Source organism: Alligator sinensis, unplaced genomic scaffold, assembly GCF_000455745.1.
Source record: "Alligator sinensis unplaced genomic scaffold, ASM45574v1 scaffold400_1, whole genome shotgun sequence".
Taxonomy (NCBI): domain Eukaryota; kingdom Metazoa; phylum Chordata; order Crocodylia; family Alligatoridae; genus Alligator; species Alligator sinensis.
In genome coordinates, this window is record NW_005841897.1 from 1,756,957 (window position 1) to 1,779,174 (window position 22,218).

At 45.6% G+C, this 22,218-nt stretch overlaps 1 protein-coding gene across 10 annotated transcripts in view; it reads right to left on the reverse strand.

The window, feature by feature from the left end:
- Window positions 1–764: 764 nt before the first annotated feature.
- EXOC7 (exocyst complex component 7) overlaps window positions 765–22,218 on the reverse strand; it is a 30,535-nt gene continuing 9,081 nt past the window's right edge. The window contains exons 6-21 of one of the 10 annotated variants that reach the window (XM_014517254.2): window positions 21,860–22,027; window positions 21,048–21,059; window positions 14,424–14,516; window positions 13,364–13,432; window positions 12,050–12,195; window positions 11,730–11,882; window positions 9,932–10,030; window positions 9,135–9,197; window positions 7,990–8,056; window positions 4,981–5,046; window positions 3,947–4,067; window positions 3,325–3,420; window positions 2,940–3,003; window positions 2,093–2,134; window positions 1,827–1,960; window positions 765–1,002 (exon numbers count right to left, since the gene is read on the reverse strand). In XM_014517254.2, the coding sequence (XP_014372740.1) occupies window positions 900–1,002; window positions 1,827–1,960; window positions 2,093–2,134; window positions 2,940–3,003; window positions 3,325–3,420; window positions 3,947–4,067; window positions 4,981–5,046; window positions 7,990–8,056; window positions 9,135–9,197; window positions 9,932–10,030; window positions 11,730–11,882; window positions 12,050–12,195; window positions 13,364–13,432; window positions 14,424–14,516; window positions 21,048–21,059; window positions 21,860–22,027 (1,496 nt within the window). In that variant the 3' untranslated portion in view covers window positions 765–899. Of the gene's footprint in view, window positions 1,003–1,826; window positions 1,961–2,092; window positions 2,135–2,939; window positions 3,004–3,324; window positions 3,421–3,946; window positions 4,068–4,980; window positions 5,047–7,989; window positions 8,057–9,134; window positions 9,198–9,931; window positions 10,031–11,729; window positions 11,883–12,049; window positions 12,196–13,363; window positions 13,433–14,423; window positions 14,553–21,047; window positions 21,060–21,859; window positions 22,028–22,218 lie in introns of all 10 variants that reach the window. The other 9 variants (XM_025197468.1, XM_025197469.1, XM_025197471.1 and 6 more) reach the window with 9 other exon arrangements.

A 22,218-nucleotide genomic window follows, 5' to 3' on the forward strand; every position in this document is an offset into this window, starting at 1 on the left:
GCCTGGGCCCACTCCTCCCCCCTCAGTCCCAGGCCTGCTCCTCCCGTTCCCCCACTGCCGCTGGGTCAGCCTGGGCCCGCTATTCCCCCGCCATAGTAGTCCGGCTTCTCCCCACCCTCAGGCCCAGTCCTCCCTTGCTGCAGTTGGGAGGGGGGGAGTGGGCCTGGACCCCAAGCAGTAGGAGGTAAAAGGGGAAGCGGGCCCAGAAAGGGGTGGGGGGGACACATGGGGCTCCATCCCCATATGCTTCCCCACCCCTGGTTATTCCTGATGGGCAACTGACTAGTAATACAATAAGTGCCATCATCATAATGGAACGGTATAAGCCTTACCCTACATCCTGAGATCTCCAATCACTTGGCAGTAACTCAGAGAGCAATATCTCGGACTCTAAACCAGCGTTCTTAAATCCTCCCTGACCAACACATCACATTGGCCCACGAATGCAGTAGTGGGGGGGGAAAAAGCATCCTTTGGGATCCAATAGATTCTTCAAGGTAAACTTTAATACCAAAAACACACATCACCTAGCGCAGCAGAAGCATATCACGGAGGCAAGCAAATCCATACATGCAGCATGTGAGAGCAAACACCTTTCACTTAGAGGAGAGAGGGTGTTCATACCTCTTGCTTCTCCTCTAAAAACTGCACAAAGATCTGGAAAAGCATGAGTGTAACAAAAGCCCCACTGCCAAATTTTCTGTCTTAAAAAGCCATGTCTTCCCTTGCAATCCACTTTCAAAAGGAAAAGGTCAGACAGGAGGTAGTGTTTTCACATGTTTATAAATCTGATAAATACAAGTATAACCCCTGCCCACCAGAATGGGGCAGGGAAAGGGTCCTGTGAAGACCAGGAAAGCACTGACTTGCAGACAGGAGTGGTCAAGAGGGCAAGTGGTTCAGGCCGATGTGTCAAACAGCTTGTCAATCATCTCGCCCACCTGGTCAACTTGGTACTTGATGTACTTCTCGGGGTTCTTGGTGAAAGGCACGTTGCCATACCTGCCAGGGGCAAAGAAGAGAAGCCTGTGACCAGCAGCAGGCGCTACATGGAGCCAAGGTTACAGGACTTGGCTTTCTGGAGAGAGGCTGCCTTGCTTCCCCCTGCTCCTTGTCCCTTCCCAGAGGGGTAACAGACAGGCTCTGACATTGCCTCTTTTAGTATGACAGACATCTGATGGAGCTCTTGGGAGCAAGGATAACCATCATAAGCATGGTTAAGGGCAGATATTCATATTAATGGGGAGAGACCCCTCAGTGCAACCCAACTTTCCACTAGCTAGAACAGGGCTGTCTAACTGGCAGCCCACAAGCCACATGCAGCCACAAGGGGTTAGCAGGTGGTCTGGCGGCTCCCGCCTGGCTGCCCCTCTGCCAGGGAGGTGGGGGTACAGTATCTGATCTGGTCATAGTGTGCAGTAGAGGGGGGGAAGTCGGAGTACCCCTTCTGTGGGCAATGGGGAGCCTGGGTTGCCCGTGTGGCAGGGGGTGGGGCAAGGTGCATCCCACCTTGCAGTGTGTAGCCCACCAGGTAGGTAACCTCCTCTGCTCACAAGCTGGAACATGGCTGTCAAATATGTTGTATTAATAAAGCTACTCATGAATTCTGCTGCCCCCCCACAAAAAAATATCCCCTGGGAACATCAACTGTGAACTTAGCTCAGCTCGCAGAATCCTCACACTCAATATGCAGTAGCTGGAGATGGTTTTGGAAGACAGCGGACTGCCTCTGGTTTGCATGTCTGCTTTTGGTCCAAAAAAAGACTCAGCACTTCCCAAGAGGAAATGGGAAAGAAAGGACTGGGCACCTGCAAGAGGGTCATCACCTGTTTAAGAAGGCACCGTAGGTCTCTTTCACAATGGTTTTCTGAGCCCGACGGATTTTGTCCCTCTGCTCTGTATCAGGGATAGCCCAAGCCTTCTGGATTTTACACAGCTCCTCCAAGCCATCATTAAATCCCTTTCCATGACGGAAGAAAACGGTTAGGGACATGACTGAGCAAGACACACATGGTGTCTTGTGCCTGAATAGTGAAACTCAATGTTATTTTTGAGCAAAGGCGAGTTTTCCTGCCATCCAAGAGCTCCTTACCTTAAAACGCTCCTTGATCATCTGCCTTTCTTTGTCCTTGAGCTGCAAGAAGGAAGAAAAGAACATTGTATTTGTCCTTCCCAGTATAAATGACAATATTGCTGCTCACCTGCTAAAATTCCTGTTTAACTTATGTGAGGCAAAGATTTCTTAGATTTCTTTTATCAGACCAACTACGTAGTGGGATAGAGTTAGACAAGTTTTTGAAGGCAGGATGTTCTTCATCAGACATGCAAATGAAAGCCAGCAAAGCCCTTAATTTGCATGTGGAGCACTTGGATATTCTCGACCTGGAGTGACCAGCCTGCATGGGCAACACTCAGGGTCTTGTCCTTAAGAACTTCTAAAAGGCTTTAGGAATCTCACCATCCATGGGGCACCATCTTGATGCCCACTCACTGGTTCCTACCTACCCCCCCACCAAAGTTTGCCTCACAAGTCATTTTTTAGGACTCCTCCCAAAGGAGAAGAAACATGTCGGTGACCAGAGTATCCAAGATTAAGTAAGTGTCACTCACCTGAAATATTATTTGAGAGTAATGTTGGGGTTTGGACAGGTCATTTGATAGAGCACATCAATGAGACTATCTCTGAGTTTTCCAATAGTGAAAGTGTCATTTGTCCCATCGTAGAGATGGGGACACTTGAGACCCAGAGTCACGAAGAAAGTCTGGGACAGCAGAGACAGAACCCAAAGACTGATTTTCCAATCTGACGTACAAACCACATTAACTCTCTCTTGATGCTTTGTAGAGAATAATTCTCTTTAGAAATCTCTCTACAGAGAGGAGAAAATGATTTTGCCCACTTCTGTTATATCAAAGCCATCCTTTGTCCACCCTCTCACCTTGACTCCAGCTTGAAAGACGGGCAGACTTCTCTCTGAGATGTAATCTGTTACCTTTAACCAGCTACAATTGATAAAAGAGGGAAGACATTATGGACAGCACTTTTGCCAACAAGAAATCTGACAGACATGTACACAATACCTTTTCCAGGACTAAAAAGCAAGAAGACCCCCAGCTCCATCCATCCCAACGTTCTGCCACAATGAACCTTACACCCATGTCTTCCAAATCATTATTTTTACTGGTTTTTTAAAAATGTTTTTACCCCGTTCTCTCCCACCACCCTATTAGCTCTGGACGTTAAAATCGGACAGTCTTTCATTACAGCTTGAGAGACCAGCTGTAATGAAAGACTTGGACAAGGACAAAAGGAGGCCACCTAACCTGTCCTGGTAGGTCTGGATCTGCTTCTCAATGAGCTCCCTATAACAATTTTCTGCTGCCTTTCGAGTCACGGCCACCAACTGGATTAGCTCAGACCTGACAAGAGAGGAAAAGATCAGCTAAGCCAAACACCCATAAACCAGCCCTGCTTCTCTCACTCAGTGATGCCAATTAAGTAGCAAGCCTTCCAACCTTCATTAGTAAGACTCGTTGTCCCCGTTACAGTTAGTGATAAAAGCTTCTTCCCTTTTTCTTCCAGCCATGCCACTTCAAAATGAACAAACCTAGCGGTAGAAGCCTTTCCTGGCTGAATGCTTTCAAGAGTTAGAGTCTTAGGTCCGAGAAGATGAAAGATGTTCAGTACAATCAAAGGCCTCTCCATTGCTTTGATTTCTCCACTCTCTGGTGTAATATAATGTGTTTACAATAGGACAGAGATGCTTCAAAAGGGCAGTTTTCGAAAGGGAAAGAAATGCCAGAGAGGAGAGAACTCACTAAGTACATGCACTCAGCATACCAGAGTTGTTGTTTTTTTAAAGTCACAATCCCAAAACTAAGCCCCTCCCAGAAAGAAAATTCAGTCCTCTTGAGAGCCAAGAGGATTATGAAGAGATGCACTTACTTTTCAAGGGATTTAAGGATGTAATTGTAGTTGTTGTGCAGGAAGATGGCTTTTAGAGCTGGGTCTTCATAAACCCTGACTTTGCTGAGAAGGTTTAGCTGCAAGTTGCCCAGCACTTTGCCTTGCAAAGAAAAAGGAGTAAAGATCTTTATTGAGATCACAGATGATGGTGGCTGCTACTGATGATAAAAAAACAACATGGCCCTAGTTTCAGAAGATTTAGGTGCAAAATTTAGGCCCACCATGGGTAATTATGCATGCACACTACATGCATATTCATAACTAAATGTACAAGTTAGACGTGTGTTTTGCAGGAGTGCTTCGATGTGCCAATGCGCATGATACTCGTACACCGTTTTCCTCATAAAGTAATGGAGGTTTCTCTCCCATGCCATTTCCTGTAGCAGTAATTCTCAACCAAGGTGCCACGGTGCCCTGGAGTATCTTTCAAGGGTGCCATAAGGTGCCACACAACATTAGCACTGTTAGGTGTGTAAATATGATAATAAGATAAACCCAGAGATTTAAAATAGAAAGCCACAGCTGTGGTCGCCTTGAATTCTTTGCAACAGAAAAACTGCTCTATTATTTCTCTCTAGTCCCAAAAAGGAGTGAAAGCTAAAAGCTGGCATTTTCCAAGGGGTGCCTCGAGTCTAAAAGGGAGGAAAGACCATTATCCTATAATGATGGGCACTGGAGGAGTTAAGAGGTTTGCATTTTGGGCAGCCATTGATTCCATCACCAGCAAAGATTGAAACTTGGCCCTACTGTCAGGGAGATGCATCTGCTCATGCCAGAGCTCAATTTGGGCAATTTGAAGAGAACTTCTGGGCCAAACATCACACCGACATGCCCCACCCTAGCGACTGCTGCACATTATATTGAGCCATAAGCTGACACTCCAATGCCATGCTAGGTTACCAGGAGAGTAACTTCAACAGCAATTGCAACAGGTTATATCAGGCATCTGAACAGTCTTAGAACATGCCAAGCAAGGAAGAAGCAGAGGCAGGAGAGCTGTGCTTGATACTCACAGATGTAGGTGCTAAGCAGCCGTCGGCTGAATTCTGAACTGTAGCTACTAGCCGAAGAACTGGTCTCTGAAAAGAAAAGAACCTTTAGCCAGTGAATGCGCCGTCCTGGGAGGCTTGTTTGGTTAATCTGCCTTTACTCAAACAAGCCATTTGGCGTTGCTATGGAATTAATGCAAGGTTCCAGTTGCCAATGAAATTACCTCCCCCTCTACAACCCCCAGATGCATGTTTATTCAGCACCAGGGAGAACAGCACTGCACTCCACTTGAACCCTATATTTGTACCAACTGCTGATACTCTTTGCTGCAGGAGGGTAATCTCTTCCTTATAATCTCCAAGATAGAAATGATAACACCCCCTCCGAAGATCTGGAAGACACGCTGTTAATCAGATACTGAGCAACAAAACCCAGCAAAAAGCTTCTCTTTTTTAGCACTACAACTTCTCCAACATAATCACAGGAAAGTGATTGTTTTTAATGGCAGGCATTTACTGAACTATCCCAACAGCATTAATCCAAACATGCACAAGGGCTCTGGAAAGTTTCAGCTAATACCACCTGGTACTGATAACAGACTTCTCAAACCCTGCACAAGGACTTTTTCGAACTCCACAACCTGCTCAAACAGGTGATGGGGCTGGCTTACATCATTTCTAGTGCCTGGATGCAAAGAGAGATCACTTCCAAAGGGTCAACCTCCCACAGGCCAAGCTCACTCTAGTCATACTTGTGACAACACTGGATGTGCTCAAAAGAGAAGCCATGCTTCAAATGCTTGACCCATAGGAGTGTTGCTGGGTTGCAAGCAGTACTAAGATCACCTGAAAGGTTGGGAACCCATGTTGCTTATGAGCAGAGGACTGGGGTGGCTGAAAGCATCATCAAACAAAGAACTGTACGTGAAACCAAGTGGGGCAACTCTTCTGGAAATAGCTACCTTCATGGAGCATCCTAGAGATAATCCAGTGCATCAAGACAGTCCTCCACCCCCACTCTTGCTCACGTGGCATCCCCAACCTAAACCCTCCCAAGAAGGCAGCTACATCCACACGCTAGTAGTTGCAAATATACCTCCTTTTCTCCCTCCCAAGACAACTTTTTTTTTTTTTAATGCTGGATACAGTCAAAGGCAATATAACCGGTTCGTGTGGGCAGGACACATGCTGCTTACCTCTGGGATCTAAAGGAATATTGTATGTGTTCCCAAGAACTACAAAGTTTAGGGCAAGATAGAAAGAGAAAAAAGGGAAGGGAGGAGAGAGAAAGAAACATAAAGTGCAAAAAGACAGGTTAGAGACCACCATCCCTTCAAGAACAAAGCAGATATTAAACACAGAGCAGCCACATAACAGGCAGGTTTACTCCTTCAAGACTGCAGACCGAGCTGGATATTAAGGAAGAACTGGGTAGTCTGTGCCAGCAAACAGGATTTAGTGTGCCCATCACCCTCTCACAATAAGTGTTACCAAGGGCAGTCAGACCCTGTCCCATCAGTGGCAATTCCCATTCCCATTTCAATGGGAGTTGGGTTATTCCGTCAAATGAACTGCATTACTGGAAGACTATTCAGTAAGACCTTATGCCTGCAAGTGCAGGCTAAAAGCTTCTTTTAAGATACAGAAGATGTTTTGGCTAGCACAGATTTTGCTAGAAATTGTTGAGTGCGCAGCAAGAAATGGTGTTCATGCTCCCGTTCTCGTGTGCTTTCTTTTCACAGGTGAAAACATTTCTACTTGAGTGGAATATTTCACCAGAGGCAAAAACCCAACTGTCTCACCAACCAATCATGTGGAACAGCTGGAACACAATATACTACTACAAATAACCCTGTGCTATCAAGGCTGGCTGCTCCCTGCATTGGACTAGATACCTGTAGCAGCAGGTCTAGTTTCCTGGTTTCAGCTCCAGAATTCCCTGCTGTTGCCAGCTCTGCAGGAGAAGACTACTGGCAAAAGGTGAGGAGTGTGGATGACTCTGACAGATCCTGGATGTCTAATGACAGCAGAGAACGTGCTTTATAATGCTTCCTCTCACATGCAGCTCTGAGGCAATAGGTGCCAACTTAACATACCAGGCCTAGGTATGGTCATTATCCTGACCTGGTATTTTTATACTAAGTAGACTGCGAAGATGCATTTCTTTTGCTGACTTTTACCATCAAGACATTCCTACACCTAGTGGGACAATTCATTGCGTCTAACACACAGAGCAGCCTGCACTCCAACAGTTTGCCTTACAAACCTCCACAAAAAGCTTACAGCAGGCTTTGTAATGATTTTCTGCTCTGGTTCTCCACCACACAGCCAGGCTGCACTTTCCAGCCTTGGGGTAAGTAATGAGGACCTTGCCTTTTAGACAAGTAGAGAAGAAATTATCAGTTTCCTTTGAAGCTAAAAGCTGCATTGTCTCTTTGGTCAATGAAAGAGTTAACTCTGCAGATACTCTGACCAGACATACAGTTTAGCAGAGGAGAAGGGGGACCGTTAGAGGAGGATGATGGGAGGCAGCGGAAGTAGACAAAGAAATGGAGCAGACTCCAGTGTGGGTGTTCTCACTGCTGTTAATGAAAGGAGACTGGGTGAAAGGTACACAAGACAAGTCAAATGCAATTCATTGTGATCAAACCTCTTTACCCAATAACTCGGCGGGACTGACTTGTATTCATTTGAGAGATCACACAGCAGGAGGCAGCAGGTGCCTAGTTTATTTATAGGATCTCTGCCTGGTTTATTTATAGGACTTGTCAGCTGCATCTCCCTACCTCATTGCAGAGGCCGACAACTAAAATGTGTGCCAGCTGGCAGCACATCTGGAAGGCCAGGCAGAAGCCAACTGTTCATCCCTTTGAGACCTCCAGGTGATCATCATCATTGTCATGGAAGATAAGGCAGATCATGGGGTGGGGGCCCATGCAGAGTACTTGTTAAGGAGGTTTAACCTTGTTAAGGGGAATGGCTCAAGCAGTATGGGGAAGACACTGTAGCAACCAGGGAGTCCTGTGTATGTACCTTGAGATGCTAGCATGGCACCTGCGGTCTCTTGGAAATCCAGTAGTTGTTGCAGGAAAAGAATGGCCTGCAAGAGAAGGGATGAGTAAATCAAAAGCAATTCAGCTGGGTTTCTCTTTAATCACTAGAAACATTAGAAGATGCCCCTACAACAAGTCAGTCCAAAAAATCCACTGGAAATACCACTTCAGTTGTACTGGAGCTTCTTCATGATCTTGAACCTTCTCAGATTTTAAAGCACTTTATGAACCGACAGACAGGTAACAATTATACAAAAGTAACCTGTGAAGCCGCCACCTCCATTACCCAGACTAGGACAGCAAACCAAGAGGAACAACGCACCCACTGGAAGGGTTTATCTACACTGGGAAGTTTATTTGGAGGAAGGAAGTGGGTACAAACAAATTAGCTGTTCCTGATTAACTCCCTTGTGTAGACACTTTTATTTTCAGAATAGCAGTACATTAGACCACGTGTCCATATAGGGAGTAGTTAATGAGGAAGAGTTATTTCAACACAATTCTGAACGTAGGCAAGCTCTTAACTACATCCTGCAGCCAAGCTTTAATATTATACCTGGAAATTTAGTTGAGATGCTAGGTTAACCCTTTCCCTTATAGGAGCAGCCACTGAACACACAATGTAAGAGCGAGTAGGAGTTGGGTTCAGTCCTTATGAAAGGAAACAAGGCATCTCCCTCAGTAGTGTAAAACCCTTAGCAGCACGCTAAGGCACCGACTCCATAAAAACTCCCATCCATGTTTTGATCAGGCCCACACACTGCTTAAGAGAATTATTTTAGCCCTGCTAACTGCTGGCTAAACGTATGTCACGTCTCTGCAGTCTCTCAAGTATTTGAAGTTCAGGTGTCGAAGTTCTGGTCTGGTACTGGCAGACCCTCAAACAGATCTCACATGCCACAACACTGTCTTACGACCCTGGGAAAGAAGCCAAGGCAGGAATCTAGAAGCCAGGGAATCTCACCTTTTAATAGAATCCAATCAATCCCTGTACCAATATCAAAGACAGCCTCATTTAAACGCATACATTTCTCTTGAAACAGAGATTTGCTCTCTGTAGGGCTGGTGCCAACAGTGAAAAGAGACGTGAATTTTACCCAGGGATGTTTCAAATTACTCACGTACATTGCTAGTGAGTTCATGAACTGTCCCATCTTTTGGCATGTTATACTCCTTGTCTGGATCGTTCTAAGAAGGGAAGAAAGTGAGAAATGCAGATAGATTGTTTAGTGGAGATAAAAGGCAAATGCATACACAATGTAACTCTTCTTCAGGCAAGTTTATTACAGGGCTGTGTTTCCAACATTTCTCAATCATGTCCTTAGCTGTAAGGTTCACAACCCCATCTACTGGTTATCACAGGCTACAGCTGGTATCACAGTAGCAACAGCAGGAAAACGCCAGCTAAAAAGGTAGTTAAAGGTACAACTTGCCTGCATATAACCTGGCAGATTTAAGATTGTTACCTGATTCAAGGCTTAATTAAATTTGTGGATTAAACATTCATTTAGCCATAACTTTCCCTTTGACGAGACTGTTTAAGAATTTTGATGCAAAGAAAATGTCGCCTTGGCAATTTTGCGTTAAAAAGAGAATCTCTAATGGCATCTTGAACATGCATTCAGACACAGCTGCCTCTGTAAAAGGACTTGTAGACTGTACTGGATATTTTGTGGAGAACTGCATTATGTGCAGGCTTGGTTATAATATTTGAGAAGTAAGGAATGAAAGAGCTACCAAGTCAGCACTCGGGAATCTGCATTTCTCTTGTAGCTGAGGCGGCAAAGCGCCTGCTCCACTATGAAGGCCATCAAGGGAGCCATCTTAAATACCAGAAACAAAACTTGGGTCTCTGCCTGCTAATGCAATAGCTACATGGCTTAGTTTAGAGCTTGTTTTAGGTTACTGACAGGGAATCTTACCTTAATGTTGTCCGCAAAGTCTTCCAGTGCCTTAGCCCCTGTGGTCTCCATGGAGGTGATCAGTCCTGGAAGTTTGTTTTTTGTGCTGGCTGCAGTGCCCTGGAAGAGCCCAGTACATAAATGAGACAATGGATGCTGCTACCTGCCCTTCTGCCTACTAGTCAATAGGCCTGTGCGAAGTGGCTAGTATTCGCTTTGGATTCGGTGGACAGTGATTCGAATCACTGTCCTGATTTGATTTGGCTGAATCTCCGAATCAGCCAGGCCAGACCCATCTCTTGCTCCTCTCCCAGCCCGGCAATGGCTGCCCTGTCCGCCCCAGCTCTCGGCACTTGGGGAAAAAGAGCCCCAGCTCAGCAGGTGCTGCTGGGCAGGGGGTGATCCCCGCTGCCCCCCACTGCATGGGGGGCTCTGTACAAGCCCCCAAACCCCCCCGCCCGGCTCCCCCAGCCCTCTTACGGGTGCCCTGCAGCTCCAAGGCTGCACCAGGGCAGTGAGTCCTGGGGCTTTTCTTGGCTTTTCCCCCCCCTTAAAGTGCCAGAGCCCCGGCAGGCAGAGGGGCTGGGGGAACAGGGGGGCTAAAGGGGCTCAAACAGAGCCCCCCCCGTGCAGTGTGGGGCAGCAGGGACCGCCCCCCCGCCTGGCAGCACCCGTTGAGTACCGGGGCTTTTTTTGAAAAGTACCAAGCTGGGGCAGGCGGGGGCAGGCTGGCATCCCCCCCATGGTCCCCTCCCTTAGTACTTACCAGCTCGGAGTGGCTGCAGCTCCCTGCTGCAGTCACCAGGAACTGCCGAAATCATCAAAGCTCTCCGAATCTTTGTCAAAGATTCGGAAAGCTTTGAATCGATTCGGACCTTTAAACTGGTCTCTTGATTCGATTCGGAGATTCAGCCACCGAATCGGGCCGAATCAAAATCAACACCCAAAGCTTTGACAGCCCTTCTAGTTGACTGCTTTCATTGTACCTCATTCTCAATTCCTTCAGTGCTGGGACTTTGCTGGAAGACTATTTACAGTATGAAGAGTGGGCGAGACCTTTGGTTCTCATCAGATCAACCAAGTGCACTGTTTAGTGGGGGGAAAAGGGTCTCAAGTCCTGGATAAAAGTAGAGAACTGGATCCATACCATATCATTTCCCCTATTGCACTTCCTATCTATGAAGCTGCACAGTGTGGCCACCAAGTGCTGGAGTAATTCTGCTCAAACTGGATAGTGGGGAGTGGCCCCTTAACCCAATGCAATAGGGCCCCTACAGAGCCTCTTAAAGACCAGCTGCACACTGGATGATTTTAAACCCATTCACAGCCACTGTAAACAAACTTAATCGACTAACCTCCTATTTAAAACACCTTAATCTACCAGGCCAGTCATTGGTACAGCTATCCTTTTGATGACACAGAAAGGATCTCTTTGAGAAGTGGTCCTAAATTAGATTAACAGCATTGGAGTTCCATTACTTCAGATCCCATGGTGATGGGCACAGCAGAACAACTTAGCAGGCTTGATGAGCTGTCTGTCTATCTAAGCACCACAGTATCACTCTAGCTGGAGAGAGCCAGTACTGAGAGATGAAGGATGTTTCCACCTCCAAGGATGGGCATTCTGGCTCTTCATCCTTCCTAGCTAGTTCAGCCAGGGGGAGAATGGATTGCATTCTGGGTCAACTACACACACACAAGCATGAGGCCAGCCGGCTTTTGTCTGAAGGCTTTAATATTATTTGATTTTGTAGGGATCATGCTTAAGAACTGCCCCACGTGAAAACTGTGAAAGCTACTCCAGTTGTTTCTCACCTACCTGCAAGACCTGATCAAATTCTGGCTTCATCTGCTTCAGGTGCCTCAGGATGGGGAAGATGGTGAGCACAGCTGAGTAGTCATGCCGTATAATGGCTTTCCGGGCTGCTGAGACAATGTTGTCTCCCTCAATCATCAGGTTATCTAGCGACTCCTGCAACATACCAACAGCCAGAATGAAGGGGTAAGACTTCCACTGTTGAAGCACCAGGGAAATGGGGAGTGGTGGAGGGGCAGGGGAGACGGAAGGGAAGCAGGCATAGAAAGGGATTACACGAACCATGCAGTGCAAATTAAACCAAGAAGAGAGGCTTTAGGGACCTGAATGAGGGAGTCAAAAGTCTTCTTCTGGTGGTGCTCTGGGATGATCTCTGTCAGGATCTGGTACTCGCTCTGGGCCAGTTTGACAAAGGCGCTAACACAGTGAATGTAGGCATCAATCTCAATGTCCAGCACGTCGTCCCTCCCTGCGGGAACAGCACAAGCTTATGAACATCTGGGATGTGCTGACCCTTCCAATGACATTTTGCGCTCTATGACCTCAGTTTATACAATGATTGTTTGGTTTCTTCTGGAGTGGACAGTTCTGGTTTTGTAGGCAATTTTAAAGTGAAGAGGTGACCCATTTGCATCCTGCACCATAGGATCAGCTCCAGAAAGCTGCACACACCCGAGGTAAGTTTCAGTGCATGCATTACTCTCAAGCTCTGGAAACGGGCACATAAGGTTACCTCGTGTTCTCTACCAGTATCACAGCAAAGCAAGCGTTGGAGAAGTTTGCTACCAGGACTTCAGACTTGTGACAACATTTAGCCAGGGGTTTGAACAAGCTGTTCTAAACTCAGTGAGAGATGAGAGCCGCACTGAATTATTCAACACCCCCCTCCCTCCATTTTATTTTTAATTTAACGGTCTCCATCTAGCACACAGATGAACTACTGCCATTCTGAAAGAGTATTTCCATATACAGAGGCCTGTACTAGACTAGGTTTACTGCTCAAAGACAGTAACTCAGTATTAGAAAGCAGAAGTATATTCAACTCCCATGATCCTGGGTCTTGTGATTTTCTGTAGAGGGCTGGATGGCCAGGAACACTCTTAAATGCTCCACAATTTGGAAAAACAGGAGTTGCATTTTATCATATGCTATATACTACTTCATTTCCCCAAGTGTCTGCAGTCTGCAATGCATCGCTTCTTTGGCATAAGATAGAAGTCTCTCAAGTCAACCTTTATCCGAGCTCTTCAAAGTTGGGCCCAAACGTGATAACATGGCTCACAGACCAAAGCATAGTACTGCACACTGTGACCCGCAGCATCGCTCACTCCATTTTACTGAAAGAGCCAGTGGTTGCAATCTACTGCACCTTCTACAAATCTGACAGAACCCATCAGGAGGGACCTTTCCTATCTTCCATTTGGCAAAGCTTAGGTGCCCCTGCTTTGGAGAGCAGGATGTATGCGACTGAATTTGTTTTAACTAATCGTTTGGGCAAGAGCTTTAAAACTGGATATGGCCCACATTCCAGGACTATCCACCTAGAAGGAAGGTCACTGGCTAAGAGACAACTGTGAAACACACTGAAGAGACAGCACGTTAGCCAGCGTGTTATTAAGAGACAACGCGGTACTTACCAGCAGCTGGCCCATGCTTGTCGCTCAGGGCATCGGAAAGGTGTTTAAGTCGTAAATCATGCTCATGACCTAGTGAGATGTCAGCCGGCACAAACAGAAGGCGCAATTTATCCAGGGCGGTTACAGCAGGGAGGGTCACGCAGGCCAGAAGCCACTTCAAGCTTAGGTTATTTACACTCTATCAAAAATGTCTGTATGCATACTGTCCTGGGAATGCTGCCCTACCCACATCCCCTCTCTGGATGCTGCTGTGGTAAGTAGCCCTTTGAAGCCTGATGGGAAGTGTGAACCATAAGCATCACTTGCCAAGCCCAAAAGGTCCTTCAAACCTCTTGGCAGAAGCTCTAGGTGGGTCAGTTGGACAAGGGAAAGCCAACGTGAACATGGGCTGTTAAATGCCTTAATACACTACAGATGTTTTTCATGTAGCCATAGAGGTAAATCTCCATAGCTATGCTGACTAAAAATGTCAGTACAGAAGTAGGAATTGCAATTCTTTTCTTTATGCTGTTGGAACTGAAAGATCCCTCAAGAGGCTTTAAAGCCAGCCATCTCTCCACTTACCCTTTGGGCGCAAACCCCACAAGCACCAGGGCTGGTATGATATAAGGGGAAAAAATGTGCATGTGGCTGCCCCCAGGATGAAGGGGGCAGTAAAACAGGTCATGGGCCAGCTCTGATGTGACACTTCCTCATCAGGTTTGGAAAAGCCACTACAAGCATGAAGCTACCATCGGGCAAAGTGAAGCAAGGACAGAAACACCAAAGGGTTGTCACCACGAGCAGAGCACAGCTTCCATTAGCCAGCTGACCGTATGGCAGATTGACTTGCCCAAGATGGGTTGGCCCAGAGCCAGCTGCAGAATGATTTGCTCCCCTGGTTTTAAAGCTCTATTCCTTTCCCTTCACCATATTTTGAGTCTTAGCATCATAAAGCCTCAAGACAGAGGCTGACAAAAATCCACTGAGAGCGTTTGCAGGCTAATGGAAGCCCTGCCTGGAGGAGTAAATCACAAAGGCGGCCAAGGCGCAAGGGTGAAGGAATGGGAGATGTGGTTACCTTCCATAGGAATGAGGTTAGAGGCCCCCTTTTTCCCATCTAGACCATGCTGAGAATATTGTTTCAGAAGATTCTGAGCCTTACGGATCGTGCCTGTCACCAGAGCCACACAGAGAAGAGACAAGAGACCTAGGAAATGAGTGAGAGAGAAAAAAAAAAAACCAAAAAAACAAACAAACCCCAAACCACCAGCAGCCCTCCACCAGCACCAGTAACCCCAACCCAGTGAGATGAGGTCTAGCAACAGTGAGTATGCTCAGTACACACCCCAGAACCGCAAGTTGGGTTCCAGTGGCACCTTGGCAAAAATCTATCCAGCCAAAGATTTTCTTCCTGTGTGAAAAACAGGAACTCAAATCACAGCATCTATGGGGAGGTCAAGTCTCAGCCTGCCGCTGAGGTCCTGCGGATGGAGGAACAGGTGAACTTTACAGAGCAGAGATGCAATACAGCACCCCGCCAATAACAGTATTCCAGAGGAACGAGGGCACGTGGTGCTTGAGATGTCATGGACCTTTCATGTGATGTGCAAGCTGCATTTACAGTCAGCTTATGCTTTTACATTATCCAGTGCTGACTGATGGTCCCCCAACCATCCAGAAGTATGAAGTGACCTTTGCTACACATCAAAAAGCCCAATCAAGCAATTAAAATCAGAAAGCCATGTGCCCTCTCTGGGAAGTATTTTTGAGCATGCTCAGTGTCAGTCAATTTAAAACAGCCGAGGTGAAGAAGAAACTCTGGTCTTGCAGCGCAGCCTCAGGCATCAGCAGCCAGTCAGTGATTATTACAGCACAGACTCTTCTACCACAGAAGGACAAGTTTTGCTTCTCCCTGTAGCCTAGCTCCGGTGTTATAAGGGACAAAGGGTCAGTCTGAATCCCCAGGACATTGTTTTTCTGAAGAACCGACAAGTCAATCACAGAAAATAATCATATGAGGCTTAAAATAAAAACATGGACAATGTTAAACAAAAAGCTGATGGAGGACACAGCAACTAGGAAGCACTGCAAACACAAAACAGAGAGGGTTAAACCGAAAGCCAAGCACCGCTGACATGTTAGAACGGTAGCATTCAGCCCATTAGCTCAAATAAAATTGCCTGAGCCCACCAGGCCAAGCTTGCTTTGCTGCTGCGAGATGTCAGTGCAAAATGAGGAATGGAAAACTATGGAAAGGCATGAGCAGCTCTGTGGGGAGTGGTCCTAGGAAACGCAAATGGATCAACTTAAAAGAAATATAAACCTGGCCAAAACGTAAAATAAATGTTGCACTTGCACTTAAAAAAAAAAAAAAAAAAAAAGGCAGAAAGTGAGTCAACCCCAACTTCTTACCAGCAACTCTGGCTGTCACATCACAGGTGCTGCTAGCAGCCCTGAAGAGCATGAGGGGGACTAGCTGTAACACTACATGAACAGTGAAAGTTTTAGTCTAATAGTGTGCCAAAATTTCACTCTAGAAGAGCATAAGGGGGTGTATGGGTGTTATCTCTCTTTCAGAAGGTAGAAGTGGGAATGAAACCTGAAGGTGCTGAAAGAAAGGGCTGTATAGTAGAAGAGGTAGGAGAGAGAGAAGGGCAAGCTCCAAACCTGGTTGTGACAGAAGTGGGTGGAGTCCCCAGCCTGTTAATTAACTGCAGTCTCTCATTAGAAGCACCAACCCACAGGAAAAATGCTTCTTCTTTCAACATTTCCTTTTTCAGGTTCATTCCACCAGTTTACAAAAGAAGTCCACTTCTTAAAGACAATACCCACATTTGATTCTGTTGTTTTATCACTTCCTTTTTTAACACATTCTTCCATGGGCTTGGAATGATCCTATCCACCTTGACATTTACACTTCTCCTTTCTCAGGCCTCTGGCACATTCTCTCTTCTTCCTCCTTCGCTACCCTCCTTCTCCTGGAGCAATGCTAAAGCTTACTGGCTCTTTTCATCCCAGCCCTTCCATACACTTTCAGAATTCGTGCACCCTATACAGTTTACTGTTATTGTTTCCATTAGCACTTATAACGACTCATGTAGCACAGAAATTTTTTTTTTTTTTTTTTTTTTTTTTTTTTACTGGTCTCTGGCTTTGTAAGCATTTTGGCATAAAAACTTGAGTGGCTCTCTAGCTCCCGACTGTCTAGATTTTGGTGGAACCCAGGTAAGGCAGCACACCTTAGGAATCCCTCTTCCTATGGCCCTAAAACCTCTAATTTGCTCTTCCCAGATAAGAGTTGCACCATCTGGGATGCTTTTTTTTTTTGTATTTGCATTAGAACAATTAGTTGCATTTACATTCAGACACAACAAGCGTTTACCGTTATTATTTCAATGCTGTTGCTGGTACTTAGGATCATAATTGGGCCTTAACAGATTATTTTGGAAGCCAAATGCCTTCGTTCCATGAGTATTTTCCTCCATTAGGCAGCTTGCAAACCAAACGGGACCCCACGGCAGCTACTAACGAAGGCATCCAATTCAAGGGCTGTTCAGGGATCAAATAGGGGAAAGCAGAAACAGGTACTTCATCCAGCTGCTCAAGGCTGATACAGTCTTCCTTGCTGGATCACCTCACCACGAGATGAACTGGAACAGGACCAAAATAACAAACAGCAGCATGTGCTGAGGCTAATGGAAGATGGCCAGTATGTTCCTAAAGGACTATCAAGGTGACCTCAGGAAACTAAAAGCCTCTTCCCTCCCGCTTCTTTCCTACCTGCTGTAGCCTTCCTATACATCCGTATAACAGGTTGTTCTGTCATCCTTTCCCACTTGGTCCATGTCTAGAGGGCCTCTGGAGCAAGGCTGAGAGATAATCCCCACCAACTCATGACTGAGCCCTTAACTGCACAGTGTAGACCACACACCAACAATGCACTCAAGTTCTCCATATACCAAGTGCACTCAAACCTACTTCTGAGCCATTGGCACTACTTAATTAGCAGACCTGGGCATATACAAGCATACAGGAGATTTTTTGGTGGTGCTCTCAGCCTTATTCCAGAAGCCGGGTGAACATACCTTTAGTTCCCCTTCCTCACAGAAGCTGTGGAATGCAACCACAGGTAGGTAGGCCTGCTCCCTAGTTTCTTTGGCAGGGGCAGCAGGCATCTAAGAAACTGGATGAAATGTTATGCCCTCTGTAGGGGAGAAATCACATCAACGTCATCTTAATGGCCTCTTAATGGGAGGACTTAACCCATATGCCTGACTTGCTAGACCTTCTCCTCTTAATTATTTCAAGATCTGGAGGGAGATTGCTTTGCTTATGAAATCTATGAATTTTCAGCACTTCTTGGAAGAGATCTTCTTAGCTAGCTGCTTCTACTGCCACCAAAGCACTAATCAACCTGCCAGGTGTTGGTGTAGCACACAGAATCAGTAGCTTTTTAAACACTCATTGGCAATACAGTGGTTCTAATTTTAAGGCTGCTACTTAGAACAGGAGGATCTCTCTCATCGTTCTGTAGCAATCACTGGTTTGGACAAAACCATTTCAGAGCCTCAGCTATGCTCATCTCCTTAGAGGTATTGCACAAATTTAGAAGCAGAAAGCCGCCCATATTTTGAAGATGCCATAAAGCCTGACACCAATGCCAAAACATGCCACAATGCATTTTACTCATTTGGCAGGAGACGGTTTCATCTGAGGCCTGTTTTATGAGCATCTCCCTCTCATTGGGGAGAGGGAAGTATCACTCCCCAGCTTTGGGAGCCTTGCTCATTCTAACCATGCCACAGCAGGCCAGTCATGAAAGGGATCTGACTGGGGGGCTGCACAGGCCTTGGGTGTGATGTTAACTCAAGAGTGCTGAAGAAGTGTGGGGCACAGCTGCAAAAGAAATGAGGGCGGTAATACACAAATGCTTTGAAATAACAAACAGTTACTGAGAAGTGAAAGCTCCCCAGAATCCAGCTGAGTCCTGCTGGGGTCTCTGGCTTATATCCCCATCTCTAATACCTTGCCATCGTTTTCAGACTAACAAGCTCCTTTGGACTGTGCTGTGCAGATGAAAGGGCAATAGCACATCAGAGATTTTTAGCCATTATTTATTCTTGCAACAGGTTAAAGAATTGAGGGTCTGCGCTGGGATATTCTTTCATAATAGGGCTGGGGAGGACTTAACCCACATGCCTGACCTGCTAGATCTTCTCCTCTTAATTATTTCAAGATCTGGAAGGAGTTTGCTTTACTTATGGAAACAATGGCACCGAATACAGTGATCACAGTTGAAAAGACAAAGACTGAAACAGGGGACAATTAAAGTACAAGACAGTCGTCATTATGGAGACAGTACTGGCTGAGATCTTCTACAACTTCACCTCCAGAACTGTCCCTGAAAGCTGATAGGCCTATGGAAAAACAATCCCAGGAGAGGATATAGGAAAGGCCATGAGAAGATCTTGTTTCTGTGTCGCTGTAACAGGGGCAATAAATAGACAAGCCATTAAGAGTTTGAGCTGGGGTCAAAGACAGTTTCTCCAGCTGAAGATAATAAAGATGCAGTGGCTACGATTACTTTTTGCATTTGGCAATACTCCAGTATAGGAGTTGGGAGCCTCCTAGAAGTCGGCTGAAGCAACGCAGCTCAGTCTGAGCTGTCCGGCACTTCCAACCAGCCAATGCCATTACGAGCACTGCCACTTCTCCCCACTGCTACCATGTATGTAATTCAGCAAACCCCCCATGAAGCCCCCTACTGCCAAACTGCTGCCAATACCTGGGCTGCATGAAATTTCTCAGCAGGCCTGTGGGGCCACAGATCCCTGCTCTAGCTGCCTCTTTGCTGGTCCACGTTTCATACTTGTAGCACCATCTCTACATGTTCAAAATCTGTATCTTGGCTAGAAGCAAGACCCCCTCTGTCTGACATCACACAAATGTTCAGGCTAAGTATAGATTGAAACCAATTTTTTCAAAACGTGATTTGGAGTACCCAAACTGCTGTGCATTAAAGGAGCCTGATTTGGAGAGGATGAGTGTTCACTGCTGTATGTAAAATCATGTTCTTTCCAGGTATCTGAAATTATGCATCTTAAGTCAGAACCACATACAAATCACTAATCTTTTTTTTTTTTTTTTAATGTTGGCTCTAATCTTTATGGTGGGAGAATGACCAAATATTCAGTGGTGGGAAGACAGAGCTTGTTTGAGGCACTGGGAACACACCTCTACTTAAGTTCATTACACTACTTGCTGAGTCTCTTGGGTTAGCAACAGACTAAAACGAAATGCCCCATCTCAAGACGAGATAACTGAAAACTGGTGGCAGATCCTCAGCTGGGGGAAAATTAGCTTGGCTCTATTAAATCCAAGTCAGCACAACTTCAATGCAACCACACCAATTTACAGTAGCTAAAGATCTATACCTGGCTCTCTGTCACGGGGCATAGGAGGTATCTAGCACAGAAGAGCAATTTCACCAGATAAAACAAATCTCTTTGCCTTAGTTTGATACAGAATAGGCTCCCGCCAGGAATAGAGAATGGACTATAACATTTAGGAGTTGAATGACTGGCTGTATGAAACATGGGAAAACACCAGTCCCCTTAGCAAAAGACACCTCCAGTTACACCCATCCTTATTTCTGGATGGAGTTTTACCCAATCAAATCCAACCTACAAAATTTGGCAGCAATGTCAAGGGACAAAGTGGACATGGCAGCAGACAAAGGGTTAAGTACCATACTCCATTGAATTTAAGGCGCACCCAGATTTTCCCTGACACGTTAAGGGGAAAAATCATCAAATAAAGATGCATTTGCAAGAACACCACCTCAACAGTGGAGATGGAGTGTAACAGTTCACTTTTTTTAAAACCTGAATTTAAATAGTACGGTATTTCCTCACATATAAACACACCCTGGGATAAAATGCACATCTTGGTTTTGGGAAAGCAGAAGGAAGAAATTTCCCCCCCCCCCCCACCCCGAATTATGGCTGCATAAAGCAAAGAGCTAAAAAGTCTGCAGGCCTGTGAGGACAGAGACCAGCATTAACAAGGAGACAGCAAAACTACTAGAAGAGTAAGCTTGATTATTAGAACATCAAGATTAGAGAGATGCAATTATTAACAACTATGGAGTGAAGGACAATGAGCCATTAATCATCTGACTCCCTCAGCTGCCTGAAATGAAATACCGATGGTTTTGGAGCAGGAATCAAAAGTGGGGAGCCTCTCTTCCAGGCAGAAAAATCAGCTTCCCCACTTAAGACATGCACCCCAATTTTGGAAAGGGGAGGAGGGTCTGATTTTTTGTGTGGGAAAGGTGCATAATATATGCGAAAAAATGCGGCATTTCGTTTTAAGAAGTGTCTTATATTCAAAGGAATATGGTATGACTCACAAGGTGATTGTAGCTAATTATCAGAGTCTTGCTAAGTTCCTTGGCATCACAGCACTCATAACCTTCAGCTTTCAGGAACAGCTCCAGAGCATGGGTACATGTTTAAAATTACCTAACTGGGGAGGTGGGAGTCAGTTGTTTTAAAGATCTCCACTAAAAGATTTTCCCTTAAAAATATCCCAGCTGCAGCCTTTTTGCGCAGAAAGTGGGTTATTAGACTTCTCTGCACATTAAAAGTGAAGAGGACCTGAAAAGCCTGAAGGCACACACAGACACACAGAGACTCTTTACCTGGAATAAGGACTGCCATTCACAGGGATTATGAAAATAAACACAGCACAGTTAAAATGGATAAAAATTCCTTTTTCTGCTCCAACCTTTCCACCAATTCCCATGCCCAACTCACTTCCTGCATTTTTTCCCCACCCAGAAGAAAAGCATTTGGATAATCTCAGAAACACCCAGGAAAGCCTTTGTTTGAAATTATTTCTTTTTCAGACAAGTGAGAGAACAGAAGTCTCCCACCTGCCTTATCTCACTTATTATTTTGTGTCAGGGGTGTACCTGGTAACCGTGTTGGTCTGAGACATGAAGACATACAAAAAACTAGAACTCTTGGTTCCAAAACGATACCTTTTATTAGACCAACTGGGAAATTAGACCCAGTTGGTCTAATAAAAGGTATCATTTTGGAACCAAGGGTTCTAGTTTTTTGTATGTCTTATTATTTTATAATATTTTTGATGTCCTCTACTATGTATCTCTTTATAAAGTAAAGTAATCAACCCCAATCTTGTCCATCTTTCTTCATGAATCTTTGAAATCACCCTGGGAGGCAGACTGGGTGAGCTAACACATTGAGAAATGGAGGAAGGCCTATGATCTAGGAGCTAAACTCCATTAAATTCCTAATTAAGTGGAAAAGTGTTTGATCTTCAAATCTATTCTGCTGCCTTCATAAAGACTTAGGACCCTGAGGAAATGGCTAGCCCTGAGGAAAGTTCTGGTCAGAGGAATAAACCCATTATGAACTAACAAAACAATTTGCTGGGGAAGGGGGCTGTATTTTAGTATGAGAGGTTGACCCTTGGTGTAGGACTCACCTGGTCTCTTGATGGGCTTTTTGGTGGGTGTATCCTTCCTCTTGTTCTGGATGGCAGGGGAGTAGGGGACCCCTGAGGAGGAGCTGTTCTTCCGGAAATGTTCTTTCAGCCCTTTGATGGATCGGTCAAGCTGGCTAGAGCGGATTTGGTAGTAAACGTTCATGAAGTCTAAGGAGACAAGGCAGAAGTTGGATTGGGACCAGAAATCAAAGTGTTTCCTACACTGTGAGGATGTTATTGCTGGACCTTTTCCCAAACTATGGTCCATCCATGAAGGACCCCAATCAAGAAGAGGTCAGTTCCCTTCTGAAAGCCCCTGTTTACATATCTGCTAGGTGAGACTTGACACTGGAGAAAAT